The following is a 24,467-nucleotide window of genomic DNA, read 5'->3' on the forward strand; positions in this document are numbered from 1 at the left end:
TATTATTATTATTATTATTATTATTATTATTATTATTATTATTATTATTATTATTATTATTTCTTTTAGATCATCTTATCTACAATACATTCTAAACAAGTTTTGAAACTAAATAGTCTTACTCAAAGAAATGCATACTGTAGATAAATTAGGCTGAGTGTATTAATTTTATCCAAATTCTGTGTGATACGACCTTTCTTTGTGCTTCCTACATTTCATCTTTTCCAATAAACTCTTTTTTATATCCAAATATTTGGGTTAATTTGCTTAGTCTGAAATCTTCCTGATGTACAGCTAGTCTTCTGGTTGATTGCACAGCTAGTCCTCTGTTAAGTTCTATATTTCTGGTTATGGGCAGAATGTCACTTTTTTAATTCTTCCAAGAACTGGCCTGAAAGATGACGTTTTTGGTAGATCTGGTTGAATAAATCAAGAAGTTCACTGATAGTAACTAATCATAACTATCTTTAATGGTTACCTCTTGGAAGAAGGGATCTACCAGTGAGGTGTTATATTTTCACCTCCAGCCAACTCATAACATTGTTCAAAACACTTCTGACTCCTTTCAACAGCTATCTTGACATTTTTAACTACTGCAATTTAGTTCATATTATTTTCTATATTACTTTCTATTAGTATACTGAATATTGTGTTTAATTGTTGGATTTTTTCCTCTAACAATGGCCTTAGACTACCACAAATGATTTCACACAAATTGCTGTAAGAACTGCCTGAACAAAAGAAAGAAGAAATACACTAATACCTTATAATCTTGATCTGGAAGCATGTTGAGCAAGAAAGTTACCATTTTTTGAGGAAATTCATATTTTATTGTCCAAAATAATAATTCTTCTAGAAAACACTTATGCTTCAAAACATCCAAGATGGACTGATCTGTACAAAAATGAAAATAAAAGCTAGATGAAAGGGTCAAGGCGAACATCATGTTTTGGCTTTACTAGTATTGATATCTTAACAAATTAATATATTCCAGCAAAATATTAAGCATAAATCATGTTCTCAAAGTAACTAACAGCATTAGAGTTAGTGATTTTCTTATCATAAATGCAAATAATTTACTTTCTAGTAACATGTATCAAAATGCTGCATGATTGTGTCTATTTTACTAGCTAATTTAATGGGATAGTACTGCAACTCTTTTTTTAATTTTAAGATCATGTTAAGATGTTAATGCCATCAGGAATGTGCAAATAAAAAATAATCAAAAATTAGTGTGTGTACAAACACATTGTCTATGTTGTTACAGATCACAATGGTTTGGGATTCAAAATAGCCATTCCATAAATTAAAAGGTTTATAGAAGGGAATGAAGGGTATGTTTATAGAAGGGTATAAAGTTCAGCAAAACATCTTCATTGTAAGAAAGGCTATTTCCATCAATCCCACCTTTTTTTCTACATTTCATTTTGCTAACGGAGTATCACCCAAACCTCTGGACCATGTTTTCAGGTGGCCCAAGGCCATAGGAAGAAAGTACATATCTGGATCCAGTTATTGTTGTACTTGCATGATCCAGCAGATTGAATCTATCAGTGCTTGTGGGAAATGATTTCATTGGAAGCCATCTTAAGATGACTGACAAATCCAGCAATTCTCCACTGAAATAGGAATAAGTAGCTTGCTTGGTGTCCCAGTCTCCTTTAGCCAAAAGCTTCCACATTTTTTAAACGTACAGTTGAAAACCTGAATAATAATTCATGATGTCCTGAATCAAAGTCAAAGTCTTGCCACTGAGAATAGAACAGATAGACTTCTATCCTTTACTCCCGTTCTGCTCTTAAGCCAACTTCCTTATATCCCTGTAGAGAAAACCCATAGTTCATTCTGAATAAAGTCTACCTATTACTGTATGTTTAATTAATTTGGGTTCAAGTTTAATTAGAACTATTTTCTGCGTTCTTAGCCATATACTGGGAACATCATTCAAGGAAATACAAATTAAAGAAGGATGTGTAGTAAGGCTAATAAAAGGGATCCTCTTTTGTAGACATTGTTCACATTTTTTTTCACCAGCTGAATATTAGGAGTTAAAGTCTGGTTGTGTGAAATGAGATCAGGAAGTCTTGTATCAGTGGCCCACAACCTTTTGGACACCACAGACCGGTTCCATGCAGAGAGGTTTTTTCATGAACCGGAGGGGGACTGGTTTTGCATGCTGCCTGCATCCTGTGGATGGGGCTTTGCTTGTTTGTGCGGCCCGGTTTCTGGCATACAGTGGCCCAGTGCTGGTCCACGGACCGGGGTTGGGGACCCCTGTCTTATATGAAGGAAATTAATGGATAGGAGAGCTCTTTTCTGCAAATGCCTACATTCAATTATTTATGTATCTATTGCATATATACATTACTTTTTTAGTGGTTTAAGACAGTGTACATGGAATATCTTCCTTACAAACAGCTAATGGCACCTGTTTATCCAACTATGCCATAAGCCATTTTTCCTCTTAGGATTCAAAAATGCATAGCACTCTACTTAAGTCTTGTAGTCAGTTTATATTACTCACACATACAATACTATAGAAACAAAAGTGTGTGTGTATAAATAAATAAAGGTAAAGATTTTTCTGTTAGTAATGCATGATGCTCATCTCTGTTTCTTGGGCAAGGGAGCCAGCATTGTCCAAAGACAATCTATCTATCTATCTATCTATCTATCTATCTATCTATCTATCTATCTATCTATCTATCTATCTATCTATCTATCTATCTATCTATCTATCTATCTATCTATCATCCATCCTTCCATCCATCTATCACACATATATATGCATTTACTTTTGCTTCTATAATATCATACACATTACAGATCTTGAAAGCACATTCACCTTCATCCATGGAAGCTCAAAACTACCAATTGGATAAAACTTGTTATAAACTATAAAGTATCCAACAAACTATTTGCTATATACCTTTGGTGGTGGTACTTAGTTTCACTCTCTTGCACTTTCCCACACCTTGGTTACCATCCTGATCTTCCTAAAATAAAGAGATTGAAAATGGATTAATAGAAAAATCTAACATAAGATCTATTATACTGTGCTGGGAGGGAATATAAAAACAGACTCCCCCTAAGAACATTATTTTACCGCCATATGTTATTCAGAAATGCGTCCAGTATTTCAAGCTAAATATTAGCGTGCTATTTATTACAAATAGGTTATAAAAATATATTCTTCATCAAAAAACTTCTTATAGTCTCTTTTAAATGTCCTTCTGTTTAAATGTTCTTCTGTTGTGGTTATATCACTTGGGGATCTTATCCCACATAAACTGTCTTTAAAGAACTACTAAAAGTCTAAGCCAGCGGCTCCCAACCGTTTCCATACCCCGCACCCCTAGAACACTTCTGATATATTCTCGTACCCCTTACAAAAATTCAAAATAACAGCAACGAATTATGCATATACACTATAATTTTGAAAACCCAAATTTTTGCACCCCCTGGAATATCGTCTCGCACACCCAGGGAGTGCGAGCACCCCCCGGTTGGGAGCCCCTGCTCTAAGCTAAGATTGGAAAGCATAATCAAGGAGGAATTTGCCAATTAATGGAAAAATAATTTATGGGATACTATATAAGAGTCGCTTAAATTATAAGCATATTTGTTTAGAAGCAAATACTGTTTGGTTACAATGCACTCAATTAGAAACACTTGCAAAAGACCACAATTATTAGAAAATGACTGGAAACATTCAAAGTTTAAGAACTATTAAAAGAATCTGAAGTATTTTCTCACATCTGAAGCATTTTCCAATATCTAATTATTACATAATGCAAGACATTTCTTCCATCAACCAATTGGAAATATAGGGTGGATATTAAAAGTCTACACTCTCCTGTTAAAATGCCAGGTTGTGATTTATCTTGGTTTGATTTTTTTATATTTCAAGAACCTGGCATTTTAAAAGGGGTGCGTAGACATTTTATATCCACTGTATTTAATGGCAACCTACTGAAATAGTATAATGGCATTTTGCTAAATTAAAATCCAATTAAGTATTTATCTTCCCTTCAAGACAGGGAAATCTAATTATTCAGAGAAACCTAATGACATTCACTTAAATTCAATACATAAATAAATATCAAAGGCAGAATCATTAACTTTAGAAAAGGAGATAATGTTTTCAGTAACTGTTGGAGATCTCCCCCGATTCTCTCATAGGAAATACTATATATAATATCTACATTATATATATAATATCTACATAACTGATATATAAAAATAGGAATACATACTGGAGCAAAAACAGTTGAAATACACCAATATCATTAAAAAAGGCATTAGATTTATTATTTTCTTGGAAGTAAATATGCTATCTTTAATTTCATCTGAGTAGAAAAATCAGAGAGAATTGATTTTTAAGATTTTAAATCTTATCTGTATAGATTTATATTTATTTAAAAAATCCCTATCAATATGGATTTTAAAGTTCTCTGTTTATCATACAAAATTGATTAATAAAGAATTTAAAATTGCAAAATTAAATAACCGAAGCATATTGGTGTTAAACATTCATTTCCTTTTTTACCTTTTTTACCTACTCAGAAACCCTTAAGAAAATCAATTTTCAACACAACAAACAATACCTTTGGATGCCCTATTCTGTCCAGCCCCACCTGAAAAGATCCCTGCAGCAAATATCCCTCTAAATTCTCTTACTATATAGTTGGGGTATGCAATAGTCTTCAGACCAAATGGCAGAGGCCATTTTCAAAAGTCAGGTATTACTAGGACAAAACAGCCAAATATAAATTAACTTTAATTAATAAGATTATCCTTTAGGGAACTTTTTCTCTCTTGTGTCATATTAAAAATTATAATTTTGTGGCAATTTCCAAACTAATCCTGGAGGATACATCCAAGGCTTTCAGAGTTTTATTTCTTTGCGTCTAGTTTTGTATAGAGACTTAAGAAATAGAGGCATCCTTCTGGTTTGCTTCATTAATATAGGAAATTGATTTCAACTTCAGTGGTTTTATTTTAGTTAAAAAGATTAAAGTAAGCCACAGTATACTGCATTATACCAATATAAATAATACTGTAGTGCTAGGGTGTAATAGATCCTGTGATTCAACTAACATTTTCTACATTGTTGTGGGCCTAAAGACCTCATTCTGTTTCTCCTATAAATACAATCTGGTATGGTCCTGAAAACGTTTACTGAGATTAGAAACATTTATTTCTTCAACCTTAGCTGAAAACTACCATGAAATAGCATCAGAAAAAGTCATATTCTAAAGCTGAACCTGAACTACTGCTAATGATATGAATTGTGATTTTTCAAGAAGAGATAGTTTTTGACTAGTTTTATTGTTTATAATAAAAATGACCTGCAGAAATGTAGTAATCTCAACAATACAAAAGGGAAAGTTTTGTTAGCTGAATTTCTGCCATGACTATTTCTAAAAGAACAGCAAAAAACAAAAAACAAAACAAATTTGGAAAAAAACTAAGAAGAATATGACAAAATCCACTGACTTGAAAAGGGAAGGAAAAAGTAAGAGAAGACTGAGTACATACCCTGAAGGTTCAGACAGATTTGAAATAATGGAAGTGGTGAGGAGGCTTCTATTTGTTGAGATGAGATTGTAGGGAGGCTTTGACTGGGGCAAGAATGGTTAATTTGGGTCTTATGGGAATATGCAAATCTCACTCTGAAAGCAATTGTCCTCTCCTTTTTTTCCACTACAACTAGGTGTTAGAAGATGAGAAACATATCAACAAACTGAGGTGTAGTAAGACTAATACTGCATTATACTCCTCTGATTCACTCAGGTTTGGTTCAAAATGCCACTGTAGTATAAAATTAGGAGAAGTCTTTACAATATACATTGTGCAGTTTTCTTAGTTTTGTGCAAAGACCTTTTCTACAACGGGATGCGCATAAACTGGCTTCAATATGGCTGAAATTATTGCTCAGAAAGAGAAACTGACCTGAAATCACCCAGCCAGCTTTCATGCTTAAGGCAGAACTAGAACTCAGTTTCCTGATTTCTAATCTGGTGCCTCAACCACTAGACCCAACTAGCTCTCAAATATTAATTTTAATTTCCCTCAGGACACTGAAAATTGGAAGACCTGAAGGAAGACATAAAGCGTGCATGGATAAATACAATATTGCCTTAGCTAAAGAGATCAAAGTATTCAGTATTTCTTTTTAAGGAGAGGTGTTAAATAAAGCAGATGCAATCCTAGGAGCCTGGTATCAAGTAATTTATTTAAACAAAAATGAGGGTGTCATGGATGCAGGATTAAATCTAATCCCTTCCTCCATATTGATTAAGGCTTTCATCTGATTTTGCCTACACTGATTATTTATTCTACCAAACCTAAATGAAGGTTTGATAGAAAAGACTGAGAGACAACAAAATGTCAATTACCCCCTTTCCCCACCCCCATGCCATATAGACATTTCAACAGATTTACTTATTCTGGAAAATAGCACCCCAAATTATGCTTGCCTGAGAAGCTCCTACGATGGATGGGGCCCAACACTAGAACTTGAAGAACAGTCTCAGTGGCAGTACATAGGATAGCTGAGCCTGTGTACTGTTGGAAAATACTGTTGGTTATAACTCACATAAATAGTTTCTGAGAGGTCTGAATAGTAGCTGGAAGTATTGTTTATGGACTCTGAGAGATTTTCTAAAAGTGCTGCAATGGTACAAGCATAATCAAGAGTCATTCAGTTTTATTCAAGGATTTTGAAGTATTCACTTAGGTCTTTGACAGGGTCAAAAAGGGGGCTAATTTTTCGTAAAAATGAACACTCAAATGAAATAGAACAAGACAAGCAAGCTTTCAAGCATATGTGGTATTATTATTACTACTATTATTACTATTACTATTAATACTATTATTACTATTGTTTGTTGTTGTTGTTGTTGTTATTATAATATAATTAAGATATAGGAAAACCTTTGAAAGATAAATAGCTTCAGAACTAGAACAAGATAGTGAAAATAGAAGGAAATATTCTGTCCTGGGCAAGAGACAGAGAAGGCCTGAAAGAAGATAATAAATTTAAAGACTTTTCATAAGGTGAAATCCTGCCTTTTTTTAGAAAAGTAAAAAGGCAACCAATTCTTGGCTGTCTCTTCAGAACTTAACATTATTCATTTATTGAGTGGATTCTCCATTGAAATAATATTCTCAGTTTAGATAACATTTAAATAGGAACATATAATAGAAAAATATTTTATAAAATTATAAAATGTGATGTTTAAGATGTTATTTTTTCTTTTTTCTTCACAGATTTATTTTTATCAAACTAACTCTCCATTTATGTATGTTTTAAAAGTCCTTAACCATCCATGTGAATATAAAATAAAGTGATCTCTGTATATAGTTGCAATATATGGCACTGTTTGCTTCCATATGTAGAAACTACATCAGCTAAATCTTTCTTGACTCTGAGCCAGAAGCCTAGTTTCAGACCACAACTACAGAGAGACTGAAGCTTCAACAGTTCCTTTCCCCATATTTCCTCTTTTATTTCTGTACTACATTGATTGGTTAAGAGGAAAGAGCTAATCCAGTAATTATTCAGAATAACAGAGTTGGAAGGGACTTTGGAAGTCTTCTAGTCCAACCCCTTATTCAAGTAAGAAATCCTATAGCAGTGGTGGCGAACCTATGGCACGCGTGCCAGAGGTGGCACTCGGAGCCCTCTATGGGCACACATGCTGTTGCCCCAGCCTCGCCTCCCCCGCGACCCCCTCACCAGCAGCCCCTCTGGAGGAGAGTTGCCCCTGAATGTGGCCCACGCGAAGCAGCGCAGCCAAGAACATGACAGCCAGGCAGCGTAGACAAGACTCTGCTCTCACGCCCCATTGCGCACAGTTGATGTTGCAGGTCGTGGGCAGAGGGCGTGGTCGCCATGGCGCTGCTGGGCTGCCTGGGTGATCTGTGGCGGGCCCTGGAGGCGGTGAGTGGCCCTGCGAGCAGGTAGGATGGGGGATGGGGTGGGGGCGGAGCAGGGGCGGAGAATGGCGGCCGGGCCAGTTTTTGGGCACTCAGTCTCTAAAAAGTTCGCCATCACTGTCCTATAGTATTTCAGACAAATGGTTGTCTAATTTCTTCTTAAAGGCTTTTTCTTGTTTGGAGAATTGCTGGTTTAGAAAACTGAATGCATATTTATGCCAGGATTCATTTTTCTCTCCTACCTTTACCGCATAGTTTAAGATAAATCTGATTTATAATATAAATGTCAAATGTGGAAAAATGTAATAGACCACAAAGATTTAGAAGTATGCATATCATCTTCTCAGTAAGACTGATTAAAACCTGTTTTACAGAAGTAAATGTACATAATATTAAGCTAGCCTATTTTCAGAAGTTACTACAGTATTAACACCAGAGGTATCCAACCCTTGGGTCTGGATAGCTAGCCATGTGGCTCCATAAGATAATAAAATAAAAATAAAAATAAAGGAAGTTTGTTATTTATATTTATTAACTACATTATATATTTTATATGTGGCCCAGGACAATTCCTCTTCACCTAATGAAGCCAAGGGCAAATTAATGATCTACACTATGATTCCTAATATTGACAAAATTAATTCAAGAGTAGTAATCACAATTTTCTTACTGGAGGCATTTTCAGCATAAATAATCCTATTAAATAAATTTGTTAGCAAAAACAAACACCATGAGGCTCATGGTATCTTAATTTCTGTCACACAAGATTACATTTTATTTTATTCTGAAAGTCTCACCTCATCTGAAGAATCACCTTGCCCTGAAGCTGGTGTAGAACCTGCAAAACCTTGTGAAATTAAAAATTAAAATATCCTTTGTAATTCATACAAAACTGGAAAAATATTTTAAAAACAAACCTACAGTAGTTCTTCCATATAAACCTAAATTAATTCTTTAGAATCTGGAATTAAAGTTTAGCTAGAAAATGCTAAATCTTTAAGTGATACTTGTAATTTATTACTATCTCTAGAATGGAACACCAATGTTGCTACTGTTGAAATGTCATCTTAGTACAATTACTATTTGTAATCCAAAATGCTGTATTTTCTAAATGTATTGGAAAGGGATCCTAATGTTTCCCATAATTTAAACTGGTATTCCCCAAATTTGAAAATTGAATAAGAATTCTGACACACTTTGTTCTCCTTGCATTTGTGCTGTTTCAAGAACATGTCATAAGCCACTTTAGAAGTTCTATACATTAACATATCAAACATGAGAATTCTTCTAGTTACAATTAAAAGTATTTTTTACACAAACCTTGAACTACTGAAGCACTAGCTCCAGCTGCTTGATCCTGCATTCCACATGCAAGCTTATCTTCAGCAAATGTCAGTCCAGAACCTTTCAAAGCTATTAGGTATTTTTCATGGCTTTTCTTTGAACATGTATTTTCTCCACCACCTTAAATATATTTCAAAGATACAAGTTCACTCCAAGGACCAATCTTTACAGAATGGTATAGGCTAAAAAAAATTGTCTAACAAACATTATAATAAGTACTTTACAGAAACTATGGGATGGATTGGTGCATTTACTTTCAAATAATATTTTCCAGCATTCAGACTGTAATGCTTACTTAGAAAGAAAATTTAAAAGAAAATTTAATTCCTTTGTAGATAGCACATTTAGCCACAGTGAGTCAAGAAAGAAACACAGACATTTCTGAGGGTGGTGCAGGGGGGGGACACCGGACACGGCCGTAAATGTATTGCTTAGTGTTGTTGTTTTTTCTTTTTGGGGGTTGATATTGTGATAAAAGATTTATGTTTTTGTTTTTAATTGAAAAATTAATAAAAAATTATTATTAAAAAAAAAAGAAACACAGACGTTTCTGACATATGAATACACCAGAACTAAAAATCAACCAGACTACAGCCATCCATCTTTTTATTGTGACTTTTCAGATTAATTATCAAAGGTTGAACATTTCTGCATGATACCATTCCATAATGGGGACTATAAACTTGGCTCTTGAAATTAAGGCCAATATACCAGCATGCTGATATCTTTACTAGTGCAAATTCTATTTAAATTTTTAATTTGGTTTTGGGGATGCTGTTTTCTTTTCAACCCTAGAATGCTGTTAAAGAACATTCTTACAACCAGGAAAAAGACTTTATATATATTATATAAAAAGTAATAGAGGAAGTTCTAACTAAACTTGCAAAATACTGAAGTTCTGCTGTCGTGATGGACTCTAAGGATAGCCCTTTTAAATATATATATATATATATATATATAATATGAATTGTCACCATTGGCTGACATGTATGTAAAAAATATCAAATTGCTTTTGTGCAATTTGTTACTTGCTGCTCAACTGGGTAAATAATGAATTGCCTCAGGGGAGGCACTGTTCATTGTGTGGCATCGGACCTGGGTATCTCCGAGACCGTCTTCTGCCGCAGATTACCTCCCATCGACCGGTACGCTCCCACAGAGCGGGCCTCCTCAGGGTGCCGTCGGCCAAACAGTGTCGGCTGGCGACCCCCAGGGGGAGGGCCTTCTCTGTGGGAGCCCCCACCCTGTGGAATGAACTTCCCCCAGAGATCCGGATTATTCCGNGCTTTTCCATCAAGCGGGATTGGCCTAGGGGGGGGGGTTTATAGGGATTTTAATAGGGATTTTATAATTTTTCTAATAACAGGTTTATCTAATATATATTTTAATTTGGTTTTTAGATATTTATTGTATAGCTCTGTTTTTACTTACCTGTAAGCCGCCCTGAGTCCCTCGGGAGAAGGGCGGGGTATAAATTAAAGTAGTAGTATTATTATTATTATTATTATTATTATTATTATTATTATTATTATTATTATTATTATTATTATTATTATTATTATTTTCATCCCTTCATATTTACTTGTCACATTCTTAACTTGCTGGCTGCATTCTTACACTGCACTAAGACATGGTTTGCTTATCCTTTCCTGAATAAACTATGATAGACTAGTTTACACACTAAGCCATTATCCATGGTTTAACAGTGGGTCATTAACACTCTTAAGCCAAAACAAAACGAAGAACATTATGGCTTAGTGCAATGTGTGAAACTAGATCACTACTTTTACTTCCATCTTTACGGACCTTTAAACCTGAACTTGTTAATTTGAGCAGAGGAAGAACAATATAGTGTTCTAGGGCAGGGCTTTTCAACCAGTGGTACGGGTACCACCTGTGGTACATTGGCACCTGGCAGGTGGTACGCAAGCATCCTAGAAAAGTGGTAGTGGGGGAGGGGAATGAGCTGAACCAGTGGCAGCACCGCACAAGCCTGAGCGAGAGATGGCTGGAGCTGCAGGGCTGTCAGGGCTCAGCGGAAGCACCAGGATCAACGCTTCTTCGGGGCTGTCAGGGCTCAGTGGAAGCACCAGGATCAGTGCCAGGATCCAGCTGGAGCTCAGCGCTGATCCTGGTGCTTCTGCTGAGCCCAGAAGAAGCGCCGATCAGCTGGAATGTTGCAGCATCTCCAGGGTCTTGTGATTTACATTCAGATGCTTGGTAACTGATTCATATTTATGATGGTCACAGTATCCCAGAGTCATGTGAAGTGACCAAAACCTGCTGCAACCACCCAGCTGACGGGGGGGGGGGAATAAAAACCAAACACCCCCCACCCCACCCCTGCTGCCAATCCTCAACAGAAATGCTCACAACAATGAAAACCTCGGACAGGAGGAAGAACGCCGCCGGGCAGGCAGGCAGGTGTCTTGCTCGGCTGTGGCTTGGGGGGCACTTTTTCAGTGCTATTAACTTCGAACAGTCACTAAGCAAACTGTTGTAAGTTGAGGACTACCTGTACTTTATCACTTTTTTCCTTTTGGGGGGGGGGTCATGAAGTTTTTGACACCTTGTTAGGCGACTGGTGGTACTCGGATATTGCCATATCCTAAAAGTGGTACAATGGGTGAAAAGGTTGAAAAGCCCTGTTCTAGGGGGACAATGACACAATTTACTTTAAGAAAAAGAACAGAAGCAATATACAGCATATATTCTCTATTTAAGAATTTGAAATATGCTCTTCAGTACAAACATTTGTGGAAGGTAGCTTACAAAACTTTTTAAGAACCAGTTTCTAAAACATCTAAACTATATTAGCAGCATAAACCAAATCCTAAAAGCAACTCAAATATATATTTTTCAACAATTAAAATAGCAAAAACTGACATCAGTAAGGCTTAAAGAGATCAATAGAATGTACAGTTCATAGCAAAGTAAAGCCTGCTTCTCTTTTAGCAGCTATCCTGATCCTAAAGCATTAAAACAAGTTTAATTATGAATGTTCCTTCAAGCAAAATAAAACAACTCACCAGAACTATGACTTTTATAGTACTGCTGATTGGTCAAAACTTGAGTAAGGACCGAACGCATTGCTCCTCCCATTTTTGTCAGATCTTCCAGAAATGAAATGTGGGGTTCCAACATCTGAAGAACTTTGTGAAGTTCTTTTTCTGATGGCAAATCAAGAACTGAAAGAAGCCAAGCAAGAATTTTGCACAAAATTGGGTAAATGGTTTGAATTGCTTAATAACTACTGACTGGTTATTATTTTGCCAAACAGAACACACCACTCTTGCAACCATAACTTTAGATTGTACATGCACCACATACCATAATAACAATTCTAAGCACAAACCTGCTGGTCAAGAATTTCCTCAATAGAAATCTCTTAGTACAAAAAGGCATGTAGGTCTCCAGCCTAATGAGATGTCATTTTTTTAGATATATATTTAATGTTCAAATGTTTCTTTTTGGGTAACCAGTATAAGATCACAGTTCCTCTTAGCAAAGCATATGCAATCTGGGTTGGTAACCACAGTCACTACTGTCAGTTTTCTGAATATTAGTACAGACGTTGCTACCTTTTTTTACTACTTGTATGCTTCAGTAAATCAGTGTCTATTGGGGCATGTGCGGCTAAGGCAGCAAGTGAACTTTCAAAGCTGACAGTTAATGGGCAAAGGAGGCAGGGCTGAGGGGATGAGCAGCTTCCCATCCACTGTTTAGCATGCATAGGGAAGTAGAGCCACAATGGTAAACCAACTCTTGCCAGTGGACTGTTGGTAGGCATAGGGAGGTAGGAAGAAAATGGCAACTGGATTCTGGCCTGGGAATGTGCAAAGACTAGCATGTCCCTGATGAAATTGAACTACACTTCATAATGTCTTTATGTGACTAGAATTGGTGACTTCACTCAAAGTGGTTTTGGATAACAAAGATTATTTTGATGTAGGACAATTTGGATTCCTACTTAGTTTGGGGACAGAACTAATTTGGCTCATCTTGTTGATGTCTGATATCAAGGAATGGATAGGCAATATGATCTTCCTAGTTCCTTGGGCCTCAGTGGTTTTCCACCTTTCACCATTTATATCCTTCTTGTTTCAGTCCTTTCTGAAAATATGATATTGGAGAATTTATCCTTTATTCTATAACTTCTGGGATACCTCAATATTCTGTTTGGTCCACATATTTTGCATCATCTACTTGAAGCCATTTACAGAAGTCACGAGGAATTTGAGTTGAAGTAACACTGATATGCAGATAACATACATTTTCACACAGAAGTTCCAAGAAGACTGTGACAGAATAATAAACCATTTTAACTAAGTAATTGATTTTCTTTCCTCCTGTGTTCAGCATAGGATTGTGGTTATTCTTATAACTTTTGCACCCAATCAGAAGACTCATTTTCTTGATTTTTGATATTTTTAATTATCCAAGTATTTTTCCTTCTTTCACTCATCACTCCATTCAATATCTTGAATGTAATCTGGTGCTTAAAGCTTGGCTTTTGCTGTTCATATTTTATTAAGAAGGGCACTGTGTACTAGTTGTGATGTGTTTTTTGTAGAATTACTCTTCAAACCAACACAGAATACAAACTCATCTTCTCTTCTATCTTGAAACAGATGGAATTCATTTTTTTCTTCCAGTTCTTCAAAAAACATTAAAAGTTGCTTAAATAGGACAGGAGGAAAAATAGCTTCAAGGGAGTTTATAGAATCTTGCGAAATTAAATTCACTTGTAATATATAATATACATATTTTATTCAAGCTTTAGCAAAACACCATTCATTGGCAAATCACAAATTACTTGAAATTAAAATTTCCTAGAAATTGATACCCCCATCAGGTTGGTGTTGACACTTAATGACTATATAGATACTTTCAATGATCCTGAAAATAAAAAGGAATATAAACGTCTACCCATCCAAATCAAAATAAAACAAATAAAACTAAATTTATTAGTAGTGTTAAGAACTTGACTTGTGACATAAAACACAAATATTGGTATTAGGTTTACCTGGCTCATTATAACCTTCTCTTAAGTACTGAATAAGACAGAAGATGAATTGTGGAAGAACTAGTTCTGACATTATCAACAAATCTTTTGGAACAGATGGAACTTCTGAGCTTGATTTTATTCGATGCCTTTTGCAGAACCTGTAATAAAATAATTCAAAATTAAATTATCACAATTAACAAAAATATATATTTTATTTTTAGGCTGTCTGACTCCCAAAATGACTCTAGGCAGATTAAACTAAAAACTAATTCTATGTATGTATGTATGTATGTATGTATGTATGTATGTATGTATGTATGTATGTATGTAGGTAGGTAGGTAGGTAGGTAGGTAGGTAGGTATATGTAGGTGTATACACATATGTGTGTGAATAAATACATACATACACATATATATATATATATATGCCACAAAAGGAAAGTATAAAAGCTAAAAAGCAAGACCATGCCAAAAGGGGGGCTCCAAAATTTTTCCGTCCCCAAGGCCTGGGAGAACAACTAAGTCTTCAACAATTTCCTGAATGAAATAAAGAAAGGTCCTTGCATATACAGTACAGTAGTTGGAAAACAACCCATAAACAAAAACAATGTCGTACAGAAGGAAGTAAGGAACTGTTCTCTATTGCCACAGAATGCAAAATTCAGCACAATGGAGTTAAGTTGTAAGAAAGCAAATTCCAGTGTAATGTTAGGAAAAGATCTTATCCATAATGACAAATTGAGCAAATGCAGCCAGTCACAGGTATTAGTAGAGTTGCAATGGCAATTGGAACTGGAATTTCCATCACTAAGCAATGCAGTTGTAAAATGCAATGTCCCATGACTGCATTTTGACAGTCCCTACTGTACCACAGGACCAGTGGGTGGAAGCCATGGGGGAGTGCTGCAGGCAGACTCTACAGAGCACAGGAGGGTAAACAAAAGAGTGTCACACTGCCACGGGTAGGCATTATAGGGCAAGGGTGAGTGAAAAAGCAGCAGGAACAGGAGTGACTTGACTTCCTGGTGGTGCAATGGTTACAGTGCAGTCTTGCAGACAAACTGCCCAGAGTCTGGACTTTGATCCTGACTACCCAGAGAGTGCTGGAAAACACCATGGGGCGGTATATAAGTCAAAATGCTATTGCTGTTGTTATTCCTGCCAACTTCCCCGTTGACTTTGCTTGTGGGAAGCCAGCAGGGAATGTCAGAAATCGTGGCTTGCTGTAATGTCATAAGTCTCCCTCGTTCATTGTTGTCACTTTGGCCACTGAACAAGTGGACATAACCCAAAGACTATCTGTGGCTCTCCTTCACGTCATGTGCTCAGATGGAAGCTAGAACTATTAAGGATCCTTAAAATTGGTTTTCTGCACAGAGTAAGGGAGGGCTTCAATGGCCCTTTTTAATTCTATGATTATTCACTGGACTTTAATGCCACATATAAGCCAATTTGTGTACTTACATGAAATCACAGAAAAGTCTTTTTAAAATACTAACACACCAATAATAAAAGTTGGTGATCGCTTTCTAATTCAATTATATTATTCAAACACTGAGCAGGAGTTCTAGGCCATGGCTTCAAATAAGGAATTACTTCCTGAAAGAAGACTAACCCATTTTCTCAGGCAAGGTAAAAATAATTTTAGTTCATCCGCTTTTCTTTTTTTTCCAAAAAAATATTTTATATCAAACAAGTTAACAGAAAAAAAAATGCATACCACCCACATTGGGGCAGAATTTCGACATTTTGTTTAGCAGCCAGAAGCAGAGACATACAACTGGGGATTAATGATACTCTACCCTGATGACCTCTCCCAGAAACTTTATGTATGTTCAAGAGGAAAGAGGAGAGCCTTGCAGCACCCCACAAAACAAAGGTCTAGGATAGGGGTAGGCAACCTTGGCTCTTTTATGACTCGTGGACTTCTAAGTCCCAGAATTCTGGGAGTTGAAGTCCACGAGTCATAAAAGAGTCAAGGTTGCTTACCCCTGGTCTAGGACTAGACCAACACAACCCCAACTGGAGCTGATCCAAGAGGAAGGAGGAGAGCCACTAAAGTGAGTGCTCCTCCAATTCCTGCTTGTCTGGTCCAAAATAACACCAAGGTTGATGTATTAAAGAGTACTTAGAACCCAAGGAGAGCTAGGGTGGATGCACTACCCTCATTTCAAGCCCAATACAGATCATCCACAAGTGCAACCAAAGCTGTCTCAATACTGTTATCAATGAATTGTTTTTATTTTATTTTTGCCCTTCCGCAACAAAAAAGAAAAAGAAAATTTATTTAGATGAACCAAATGAGAAATCTAAAATTCCTGGCGGTCTAAGGATGTGAAAAAGTGTTGGAAGGCAACTTTAACAATCTTAGCAGAACTCAGTCCAGCCTTTGGCAAAGTATCCCAATGAATTGTATGACATTTTCACAGGGATAATAGTTTGTACACTCAGTGATTTATGGAGGGAACAGACACAACAGTATTAACTACAGGCAGTTGGGTAGGAGGAAATCATGCAGAACGATAGAGGTTTGTTTGCTGGGTGTGACATGTCTGCAAAATGTGTAAGTTAAGAGCAGTTACCAGGAACAAGTCGTGTGTACTATATGTATATATTATTCAATTTATGTAGCTGCTCATGTCACAATAATGACTTCCCAAACAAACTTGGAAAAAACTTACAAGCCTTCCTATCTATTCTGTACACCAATTACAGTCAACTGCACATTCATCCCTCTCCAATTGGGGATTACCCAAATTGACTTTTGAGTTCCTATAGGTTCCATAACAGACAGATGGCAAGCAAACCATGTGAGCTTCTCTTTTGTAATGAGAGGGCATAGATTGGTTCTACACTTCTTCCTGTACCATATTCTTTAGGTTCCTAGGTGCTAACGTTGACAGGGTTTGTCCTCTCTTTTACAAATGCACAGATCTGCTACAAGTAGTCCTCATTTTACAATCACAATTAGGCCCGGAATTTCCATTGTAAGTCATTGCACTCATAAGTCCAGTCATTACATGACTGAATCTGCTTTTTTGATGATTTTTACCATGGTTGTAAATGCCAATCCAGTGTCACCAGTGGCATTTAGTGATGGAAACTGGCAAAAAAATAATAATCACAAATTATCATGTGGCTGCGGGATGCTGCAACTGATCATAAATAGGAGTCCATTACCAAGTGCCCAAATTGCGATCATGTGATTGTGGGGGTGGGGTGTCCGACATAAGTTCAAATTTAGGTCATAACTGACTTTTCCGGAGGCTGTTGTTAATTCAAGCTATCATAAAGCAAACAGTTGTAAGCAGTGGTGGGATTCAAATATGTGAACATATTTGTGGATGCCGCTTCCGGAAGTCCGTTCTGGGCCTGGTCAACCAAAAAGTAACTACCGGTTCTGTTGAAGTGGTGCAAACTGGTTGAATCCCACCACTGGTTGTAAGTTAAGGACTATGTGTCTTTCCATTTCATGTTATCTCCTGTTGATCTTAAAAAGCACCTAAGGTTGCAAGTGTGCACAGTAATTAAGCACTACAGATGATAAAGCTCAAAGTTGAAGAATGGGGCCATAAGCATGCAGCCCTACCCCTGCCTCTCTTCAGCCCTTCCTTCCACAATATATTTCAGCTAAAAGCTCAGTGGAAAAGAGTAATTCTCACGGCCTTCCAAAACATTAGCAGAAGAACCATCTTAACCAGTGGTTCTCAACCTTTTTAATGCCGCGACCCCAACTGGTCGTAAGTCGAGGACTAAACCGGTCGTAAGTCGAGGACTAAACCGGTCGTAAGTCGAGGACTACCCAACCGGTCGTAAGTCGAGGACTTTCCCTGCCCGGGAGCGCCACGTATGCGTGGTTCCGCCCCCTGCGCCGGTCGAGGCGTAGCTGGCAAGCGGCAGAGACGGAGCAGGCCAACCACCAGCTGGCCCAGCCCAAGGGAGGTAAGGCACCCGCTGGAAAAGGGGGGGGGAAATGGCGGACAAAAAAATTGGCGGACAGCCTTGCTTGGCGACCCCCATGAAATGGTCGATCGACCCCAAATGGGGTCCCGACCCACAGGTTGAGAACCACTGATCTTAACCTTGAGAGGCAGTTGTGATGGAATTATCTGACCCAAGAATAAAACCTATGCTTCTAAAATACAGCAAAACAAGGACAGATGGACATTTTGTGATTTCAGATAAGCAACTAGCATTCTTCACATTAAATCAAGATTGCTAGAAGGCAATAAAAGCATAGTCCTAATATACTCAGTAACTACACTTGCTATACAGTTTTCAAGATTCTACCATCTCACCCCTTTGCTGATTACAATAAACCTGCCTCCTCTGAATTCCTAAAAGTCCTACTTCCTCAATTGTGAGCTGCCATAAGGAGTTTGACACAGTGAATTTCTGAGCTATGAAGTATAAAAACAAGAATGACTGTTTCTGATCACTTTCCCAGAACATCCTGAGAGGAAGCATTCCCAGCCTAAGCAAAACAGGTGGGTAGATTCTATCTGAAGTTCTGGAAGCAGAACTTTTGGGAGTACATTTTTTTAATTTAAACCAAAACTTATTCTATGTTTCGTATATGTTCTTTTTCCAGATATAAAAAGAGCAAATGAAAAACTTCATTGGTATAGAATATCTCAGGTGTAAGCTAGTATACGAAATCTTTAGAATGCAATAAAATTTTATTTTCATGTAAATAAGTATTCAAGTATGCCATCTTCCATAATCCTTTCCATTATCCCCCGTGTCTCCAAAAAGAAAAGGCTTGGTTCTTCATCTTTGCCACACAATCACTTCCCTATTTACATTCTTGCTTAGGAGTACTTCCAGTCAGTGGACTAGAATAACCAGTTACATTTCCAAAATATAAACAACAAAAAAAACCTGATAAGAACCATTAGAAAGAACTTGTTGCGTAGGAGTGAACACATTTTCAATTATTTATGTCCCAAAAAATGACTAACTCTCATAAATATCTGTGGAGTGGGATAAACCTATTTCTTTACAGACACATGGAAAAATAATTTCATTACTATTTTTGTTTTCCTGACTGAATAATCCTCCATTCAAAAAGTTCCCCTGAACAAAAAAAAATTAAGACATTATCACCATATATGTCAATACCAATGATATACAGATCGCTACCTCACTCCACATCATATCTGACTTTTTGACCAAAACTTTGGAAAAAGACTTTTGTACTATGGGCAGTGAGAGAAAATGGTGTGTGTGTGTGTGTGTGTGTACGTGCGCGTGCATGTGTGCACAGGCACTCATTAACAATTTTTTATTTTAAATTGGCAAGTCTTTTTCTAAATACACAAGCCATCTTCAAGTAGAAATCTTGGTTTGTTTGCCCCAAAGTGATAAAATACAGGAGAAAATATTCATTGATTCATCATGCTGCTTTATCTTCCAGGATTCTTCAGATATTGTATTTAGGTAACAACATAGGATGCAGGAAACATCACTGTTACTTTAACTGGGAATATATCATAAACTATTACTTACAATCTCAATGACTGGGTTCATATAATATTCAAAACTAAAAGCAATCACTTTATGACTTGTGTGAACCTTTTCCACAAAGGCTGAAGGCTACTGTTATATTACCACTAAATTATAAGATGTAGTAATATTTTAAACAAAAAACTTGTCTACTGTCATGTGCAACTGTTCGGGCATAAAAATAAAAATGACTAGGGCCCACAGATATTTTGTTTTCTCTCTCTAAATTCATACTAATAACAATGGGCAGCGTATATCACACTGAATAGTCAACACTTGAGACTTATTTACATACTGGCATACTTCAAAGTTCATGTATCAAACTACTAACATGGAGGAAGAGGATAGGATGACTCTATCACATGCTTTCTTTGTGACAGGAAAGTTTGGCAGCATTCAATCATCTCATCCTGTCAAAAAAGTACTGAACTAAAAGTATGCCCTCATAGCAACTTGACATCTACTATTACCCCGGCACCACTAGCAGCAGCTCTACCCAACATTTGAGTGCATTATTGACTTTCAAAAAGGAAATATGCCCCATGTGTCATCTCTTTTATTATAATTCTTTGCATCATTTTGTCAGTCAGCTCTTCTCTCAGGCTACTTTCTTGTTCCAACTATTTACTCCATTCTTTAAGGTAATCTATATTTTCTAACCTTTTTCAAGTACTTCCTTATCCCGTTGGCCCTCTATTATTCTTTATGCTATATACGTGAACCATGTTTCAAAGATCGTTCTCTGATCACTAGCATTCAAATTCAGAAGTCAACATTTTGTTTTGCCACAAAATAAAAGCATGTTGTACAGGAATTTGTTTTGGTAATTTGCTTGGATATTATTTTGTCCAAGGATTTATAATCTGGACCGAAATTAGAAACAAGTCTTCAGTGCAACAGCCTGTGCCCCATTTCTCCTATATTTCCTACTATAGACAAGAGTTATTCGGTATGTGGGATTTCTCTATTTCTCAAATGTCAAAAATAAGCCCTTGCATAACCTTCGATTGACAACTTTATAAAGCCTCCTAATAATATAAACATTCATATGGAAGGGCTAAAGACATAGTTATAAATAATCTCTACCAGTGTTAAGAGGATATGGGGTAATAATGTCATGGGCATTTTGGTGAAAACATAGAAAACTATATGGAAACTTCTACAACTTGCTGACCTATAGCTAGCAAGAGGGATACTACTGAATGAATTCACATAAGATATGAATTCACATTAGAATGAATTCCCTACAATTTTCTGTTTTTATTTATTATACAGAATCATGAATTAATATACTGGCATAGTGTAGTGAGTCAAGCCAATGTTTTTAACTTCAGGAAGAACACAGAATAAAAAGAAGTACTGCTGTATTGCCTGGAATATGTAAGATGCAAACTTAACAATTCTAACTTATACAGAGCCCTGCAACATTACTCTTCTTTCAACTTAATGTAAAAGATCAATAAATAAATACAATTAATGAGCAGAAGAGTACTGTATCTTTTATTAATAGTACAGTGTTCAATCTCATATTTAAAACCTATGAATCAGGAAATATGGAGCCACATTAATCTGCCTTCTACCACGTTTGTGCTTTTGTTTTTATAGATACACTAACCCTATCAGAATTTTAACAGCAAAATCTTATAGGCCTCCAGGGGCCAAGGAAAACGTCCAAGAGTTTGAACCTGGCTGGCAGAATTATTGATACCTAACTTTCACGTCCAAGAACTGATATTTTCTCTTCTAAGAATAATTTAGGACTTCTGGTTGAAGTAAGGATTGTAATTCGCAAAGGAATGCAGCTTGTGGAACAAGTGTAAGCTTAAGAGTAAGTTTTCTTTAAAGACAAATGTATTATGGCTTCTACCAACTAAAACCTGCTTCACAAAAATGTATGCCACAATATGTTAGATTCTACAATACATTTAGGGAGCAGGACATATTGATGCTACAGAGTACGCGGGAGGTTGTGCTGCATTCTAGGGGCTTATCCCCGATTCAACACATACTAGATCAGTGTTTCTCAACCTTGACCATTTTAAGGCATGTGGACTTCAACTCCCAGAATTCCACAGCCAGCAATGCTGGCTGTGGAATTCTGGGAGTTGAAGTCCACATGCCTTAAAATGGTCAAGGTTGAGAAACACTGTAACTAGATGGACACAAAAGTACTGTGTCTTAGCTACTATGAGTAAGGATCCTAAAAGCAGACGCCCATGAAGATGAGTGACTGTAGTCCCAATGAAATAGCACGAGGCGTCAGCCTAAGAGGTGGCTAACTTCTTTACAGAGCTTCCATCCACCTGTCCTTCCGGATCACAGCCCTGTCATGCACGATTTTTATTTTTATTTTGGCACGTGCGCTTCCTTCAAAACCCCTTGGGAGAGAAAGGGAACAGAGCGAGCGAGCGAGCCATTCGTGGCTTTCCTGAACCCCCCCCCCCCCATTTTGCTGGAGCGGCCCCGGGACCCTCCCATTGGCTAGCCAGCGGGCTTGTTTCCACTCACCCGGCTTCCCGCATTACGTTGCCGTCGCCGCAGTCGCAGGCCCCCCCTGCCTGGCTGCGGAACATGTTGTAGTCGTGTCCGGCGTGCTCGCCCTGGTGAAAGCACTCGGCGCAGAGGCTCATGCAAGGCGAGATGCCGCAAGTCCGACAGCGGTAGGCCACGAAGTTGGCCGTCCACACCAGGCCGCAGAGCGTGGCCGGGTCATAGGCCCTGACAGCCTGCACGAAGCCGTCCCACGGCTCGCCGCCCGCCAGCAAAGAGCGGCACCACCCCAGCGCTTCGGACACCGCCTCGGTGTCGTCGCTGCCCGCCAGGGGACCCAAGACCCGCTCCAGGAGCGCCTGGAGTTCTCCGGCAGCCTCGCTCTCTTCGGCGGCGGCGGCGGCGGCGGCGCTGAGGGCCGCTTTCAGGCGCGCCGCCGTAGCCCGCTTCTCCTGGGCGCCCCCTCCAGCCCCCGCGCCCGCCATGAGGGCGGCCGAGGACGTCCCTCCACCAAGGCAGCCGCTACGGGCGGCGCAGCAGCCCTCCGACTCTAGCTGCGCTTCTTCCCTCACCTGCCTCCCTCTCTCGCCTTTCCCCTCCCTTCCCTCCTAGCGGCGCCTCTCGCGATAGCCGGGAAAGTCAGCACCCCGGCCGCCTACAGTACACTCTCCCCTCCACCTTCTGCCACAGCGCTGGGCGGTCTGCTTGCCGGCCGCCCTTACTACTTTGACCTCTCCGAGAGTCTCCCGTCGTCTCCCCCCCCGCCTCCACCCCCGCTCCGTGAAAAGACTCGCTGGTGGTGCCCGCCCTGATAAACGCTGCTCGCATAGGCTCGGGACGGGACCTTCGTCAGGTGGAAGAGCCGGTTGAAAAGGCGCTTTCTGCGAAAGGCCTCGGGGAAAACCAAGAGCTGCAATCCCCGCGTGCTTGCTCGGGAGCGAATCTGCCCCCGGGGAGACTTTAGTCCGCGTTGCAGGGGTCGCTGAGGTCGCCCCCCCCCCCATGCGCTTAGGACAGGGGTAGTCAACCTTGGCTCTTTTATGACTCGTGGACTTCAATTCCCAGAATTCCTGAGCCAGCTTAGCTGGCTCAGGAATTCTGGGAGTTGAAGTCCACGAGTCATAAAAGAGCCAAGGTTGACTACCCCTGGCTTAGGACTTTGAGCGGCACTTTTCTCGTGGTGCCAAGTTCTTCTTGCCCGCCTTCCTTTAATGAACGTAATCCGGTTAGGCGTTGATTATGGCTGGATGAAACTTTTAAGGAAGTAGGACCAGAAACTTATCAGGGATGAAGCAGGGCGCTCACCCGGTCTTCTTACATAGCAAGCTGTTGCTAAATAGTCTAATAGCAGGCACCCCAGAATAAGATCTTTCTGATCTGAAACGTTCTCCTAAATTTTCTCCGTGCCAAAGGAACAAGTGTCATCAATCTCTAGCGAAGGTGGAGAAAGCCGCCTGTTAACATACCCACAGAGCAAGACAAGCTCTACTTTATACTGTGCATAAATGCACGGGGGGGGGGAAACCAAAGAATGTGGAAATGCAACATAAGCCTTGATGAGGTGAGCAGAAATAAAATGCATAATCTTTAGGGCAAGTGGAAACGGCAACCATTAAAAATAAACAGTTGCTAAGACGTTCAATCTGTGTGATCGCTGGGAGTCGAAAATGACTTGATGGCACAGAAGGCGTTAAACCCTGGAACAGCAGTTACCGCAGGTTAAGTATTGTTAGTATTTTTAGATAACTTTCGAGCCATAATGAACCACGTTTACATTTTCGAGGGATTGAGATGGATCGAACTGAGCCGAATCGAATCAAACCTGTGAGCTATTCACCACACCTTTATGGTATACTCTACATTTATGTGCAAGTAAAACCCTCCTGCTTGGCATTGCGGAATTTATTTTTTTTAAAAATCCGGGAAAATAGATGATAACAGCATTACATAACAATCCACAGAAACCGGACTTCTTTACTTTAAAACTATTTTCTCTCGGATAGACGTGTCCAAATTGAGATCCCATCAGCTTCGCTTCTTTTCTACTAGGATTTCCAGAATAATGGATATGGGGGGGGAAAGGTTCCTTGTGCTCTGTTTTCTGGATAGGAACTGAAGGCACGGGACTTTGCTTCCCTTGTTTGGAGGGTTGCTTAAGTTGCTGCACAAAGCGGAA

General features: G+C 38.4%; 1 protein-coding gene across 1 annotated transcript in view; it reads right to left on the bottom strand.

Moving 5' to 3' along the window:
* Window positions 1–22,431, bottom strand: part of UBR3 (ubiquitin protein ligase E3 component n-recognin 3) — a 91,706-nt gene extending 69,275 nt beyond the window's left edge. Inside the window, exons 1-7 of the mRNA XM_015819177.2 lie at window positions 22,310–22,431; window positions 14,315–14,454; window positions 12,318–12,476; window positions 9,265–9,408; window positions 8,742–8,791; window positions 2,930–2,996; window positions 764–894 (exon numbers count right to left, since the gene is read on the bottom strand). Of these exons, the coding sequence (XP_015674663.2) occupies window positions 764–894; window positions 2,930–2,996; window positions 8,742–8,791; window positions 9,265–9,408; window positions 12,318–12,476; window positions 14,315–14,454; window positions 22,310–22,431 (813 nt within the window). The remainder of the gene's footprint in view (window positions 1–763; window positions 895–2,929; window positions 2,997–8,741; window positions 8,792–9,264; window positions 9,409–12,317; window positions 12,477–14,314; window positions 14,455–22,309) is intronic.
* Window positions 22,432–24,467: the final 2,036 nt, after the last annotated feature.

The sequence above is a fragment of the Protobothrops mucrosquamatus genome, unplaced genomic scaffold, assembly GCF_001527695.2.
Source record: "Protobothrops mucrosquamatus isolate PMUCROS unplaced genomic scaffold, P.Mucros_1.0 scaffold866, whole genome shotgun sequence".
In the NCBI taxonomy this organism is placed as follows: domain Eukaryota; kingdom Metazoa; phylum Chordata; class Lepidosauria; order Squamata; family Viperidae; genus Protobothrops; species Protobothrops mucrosquamatus.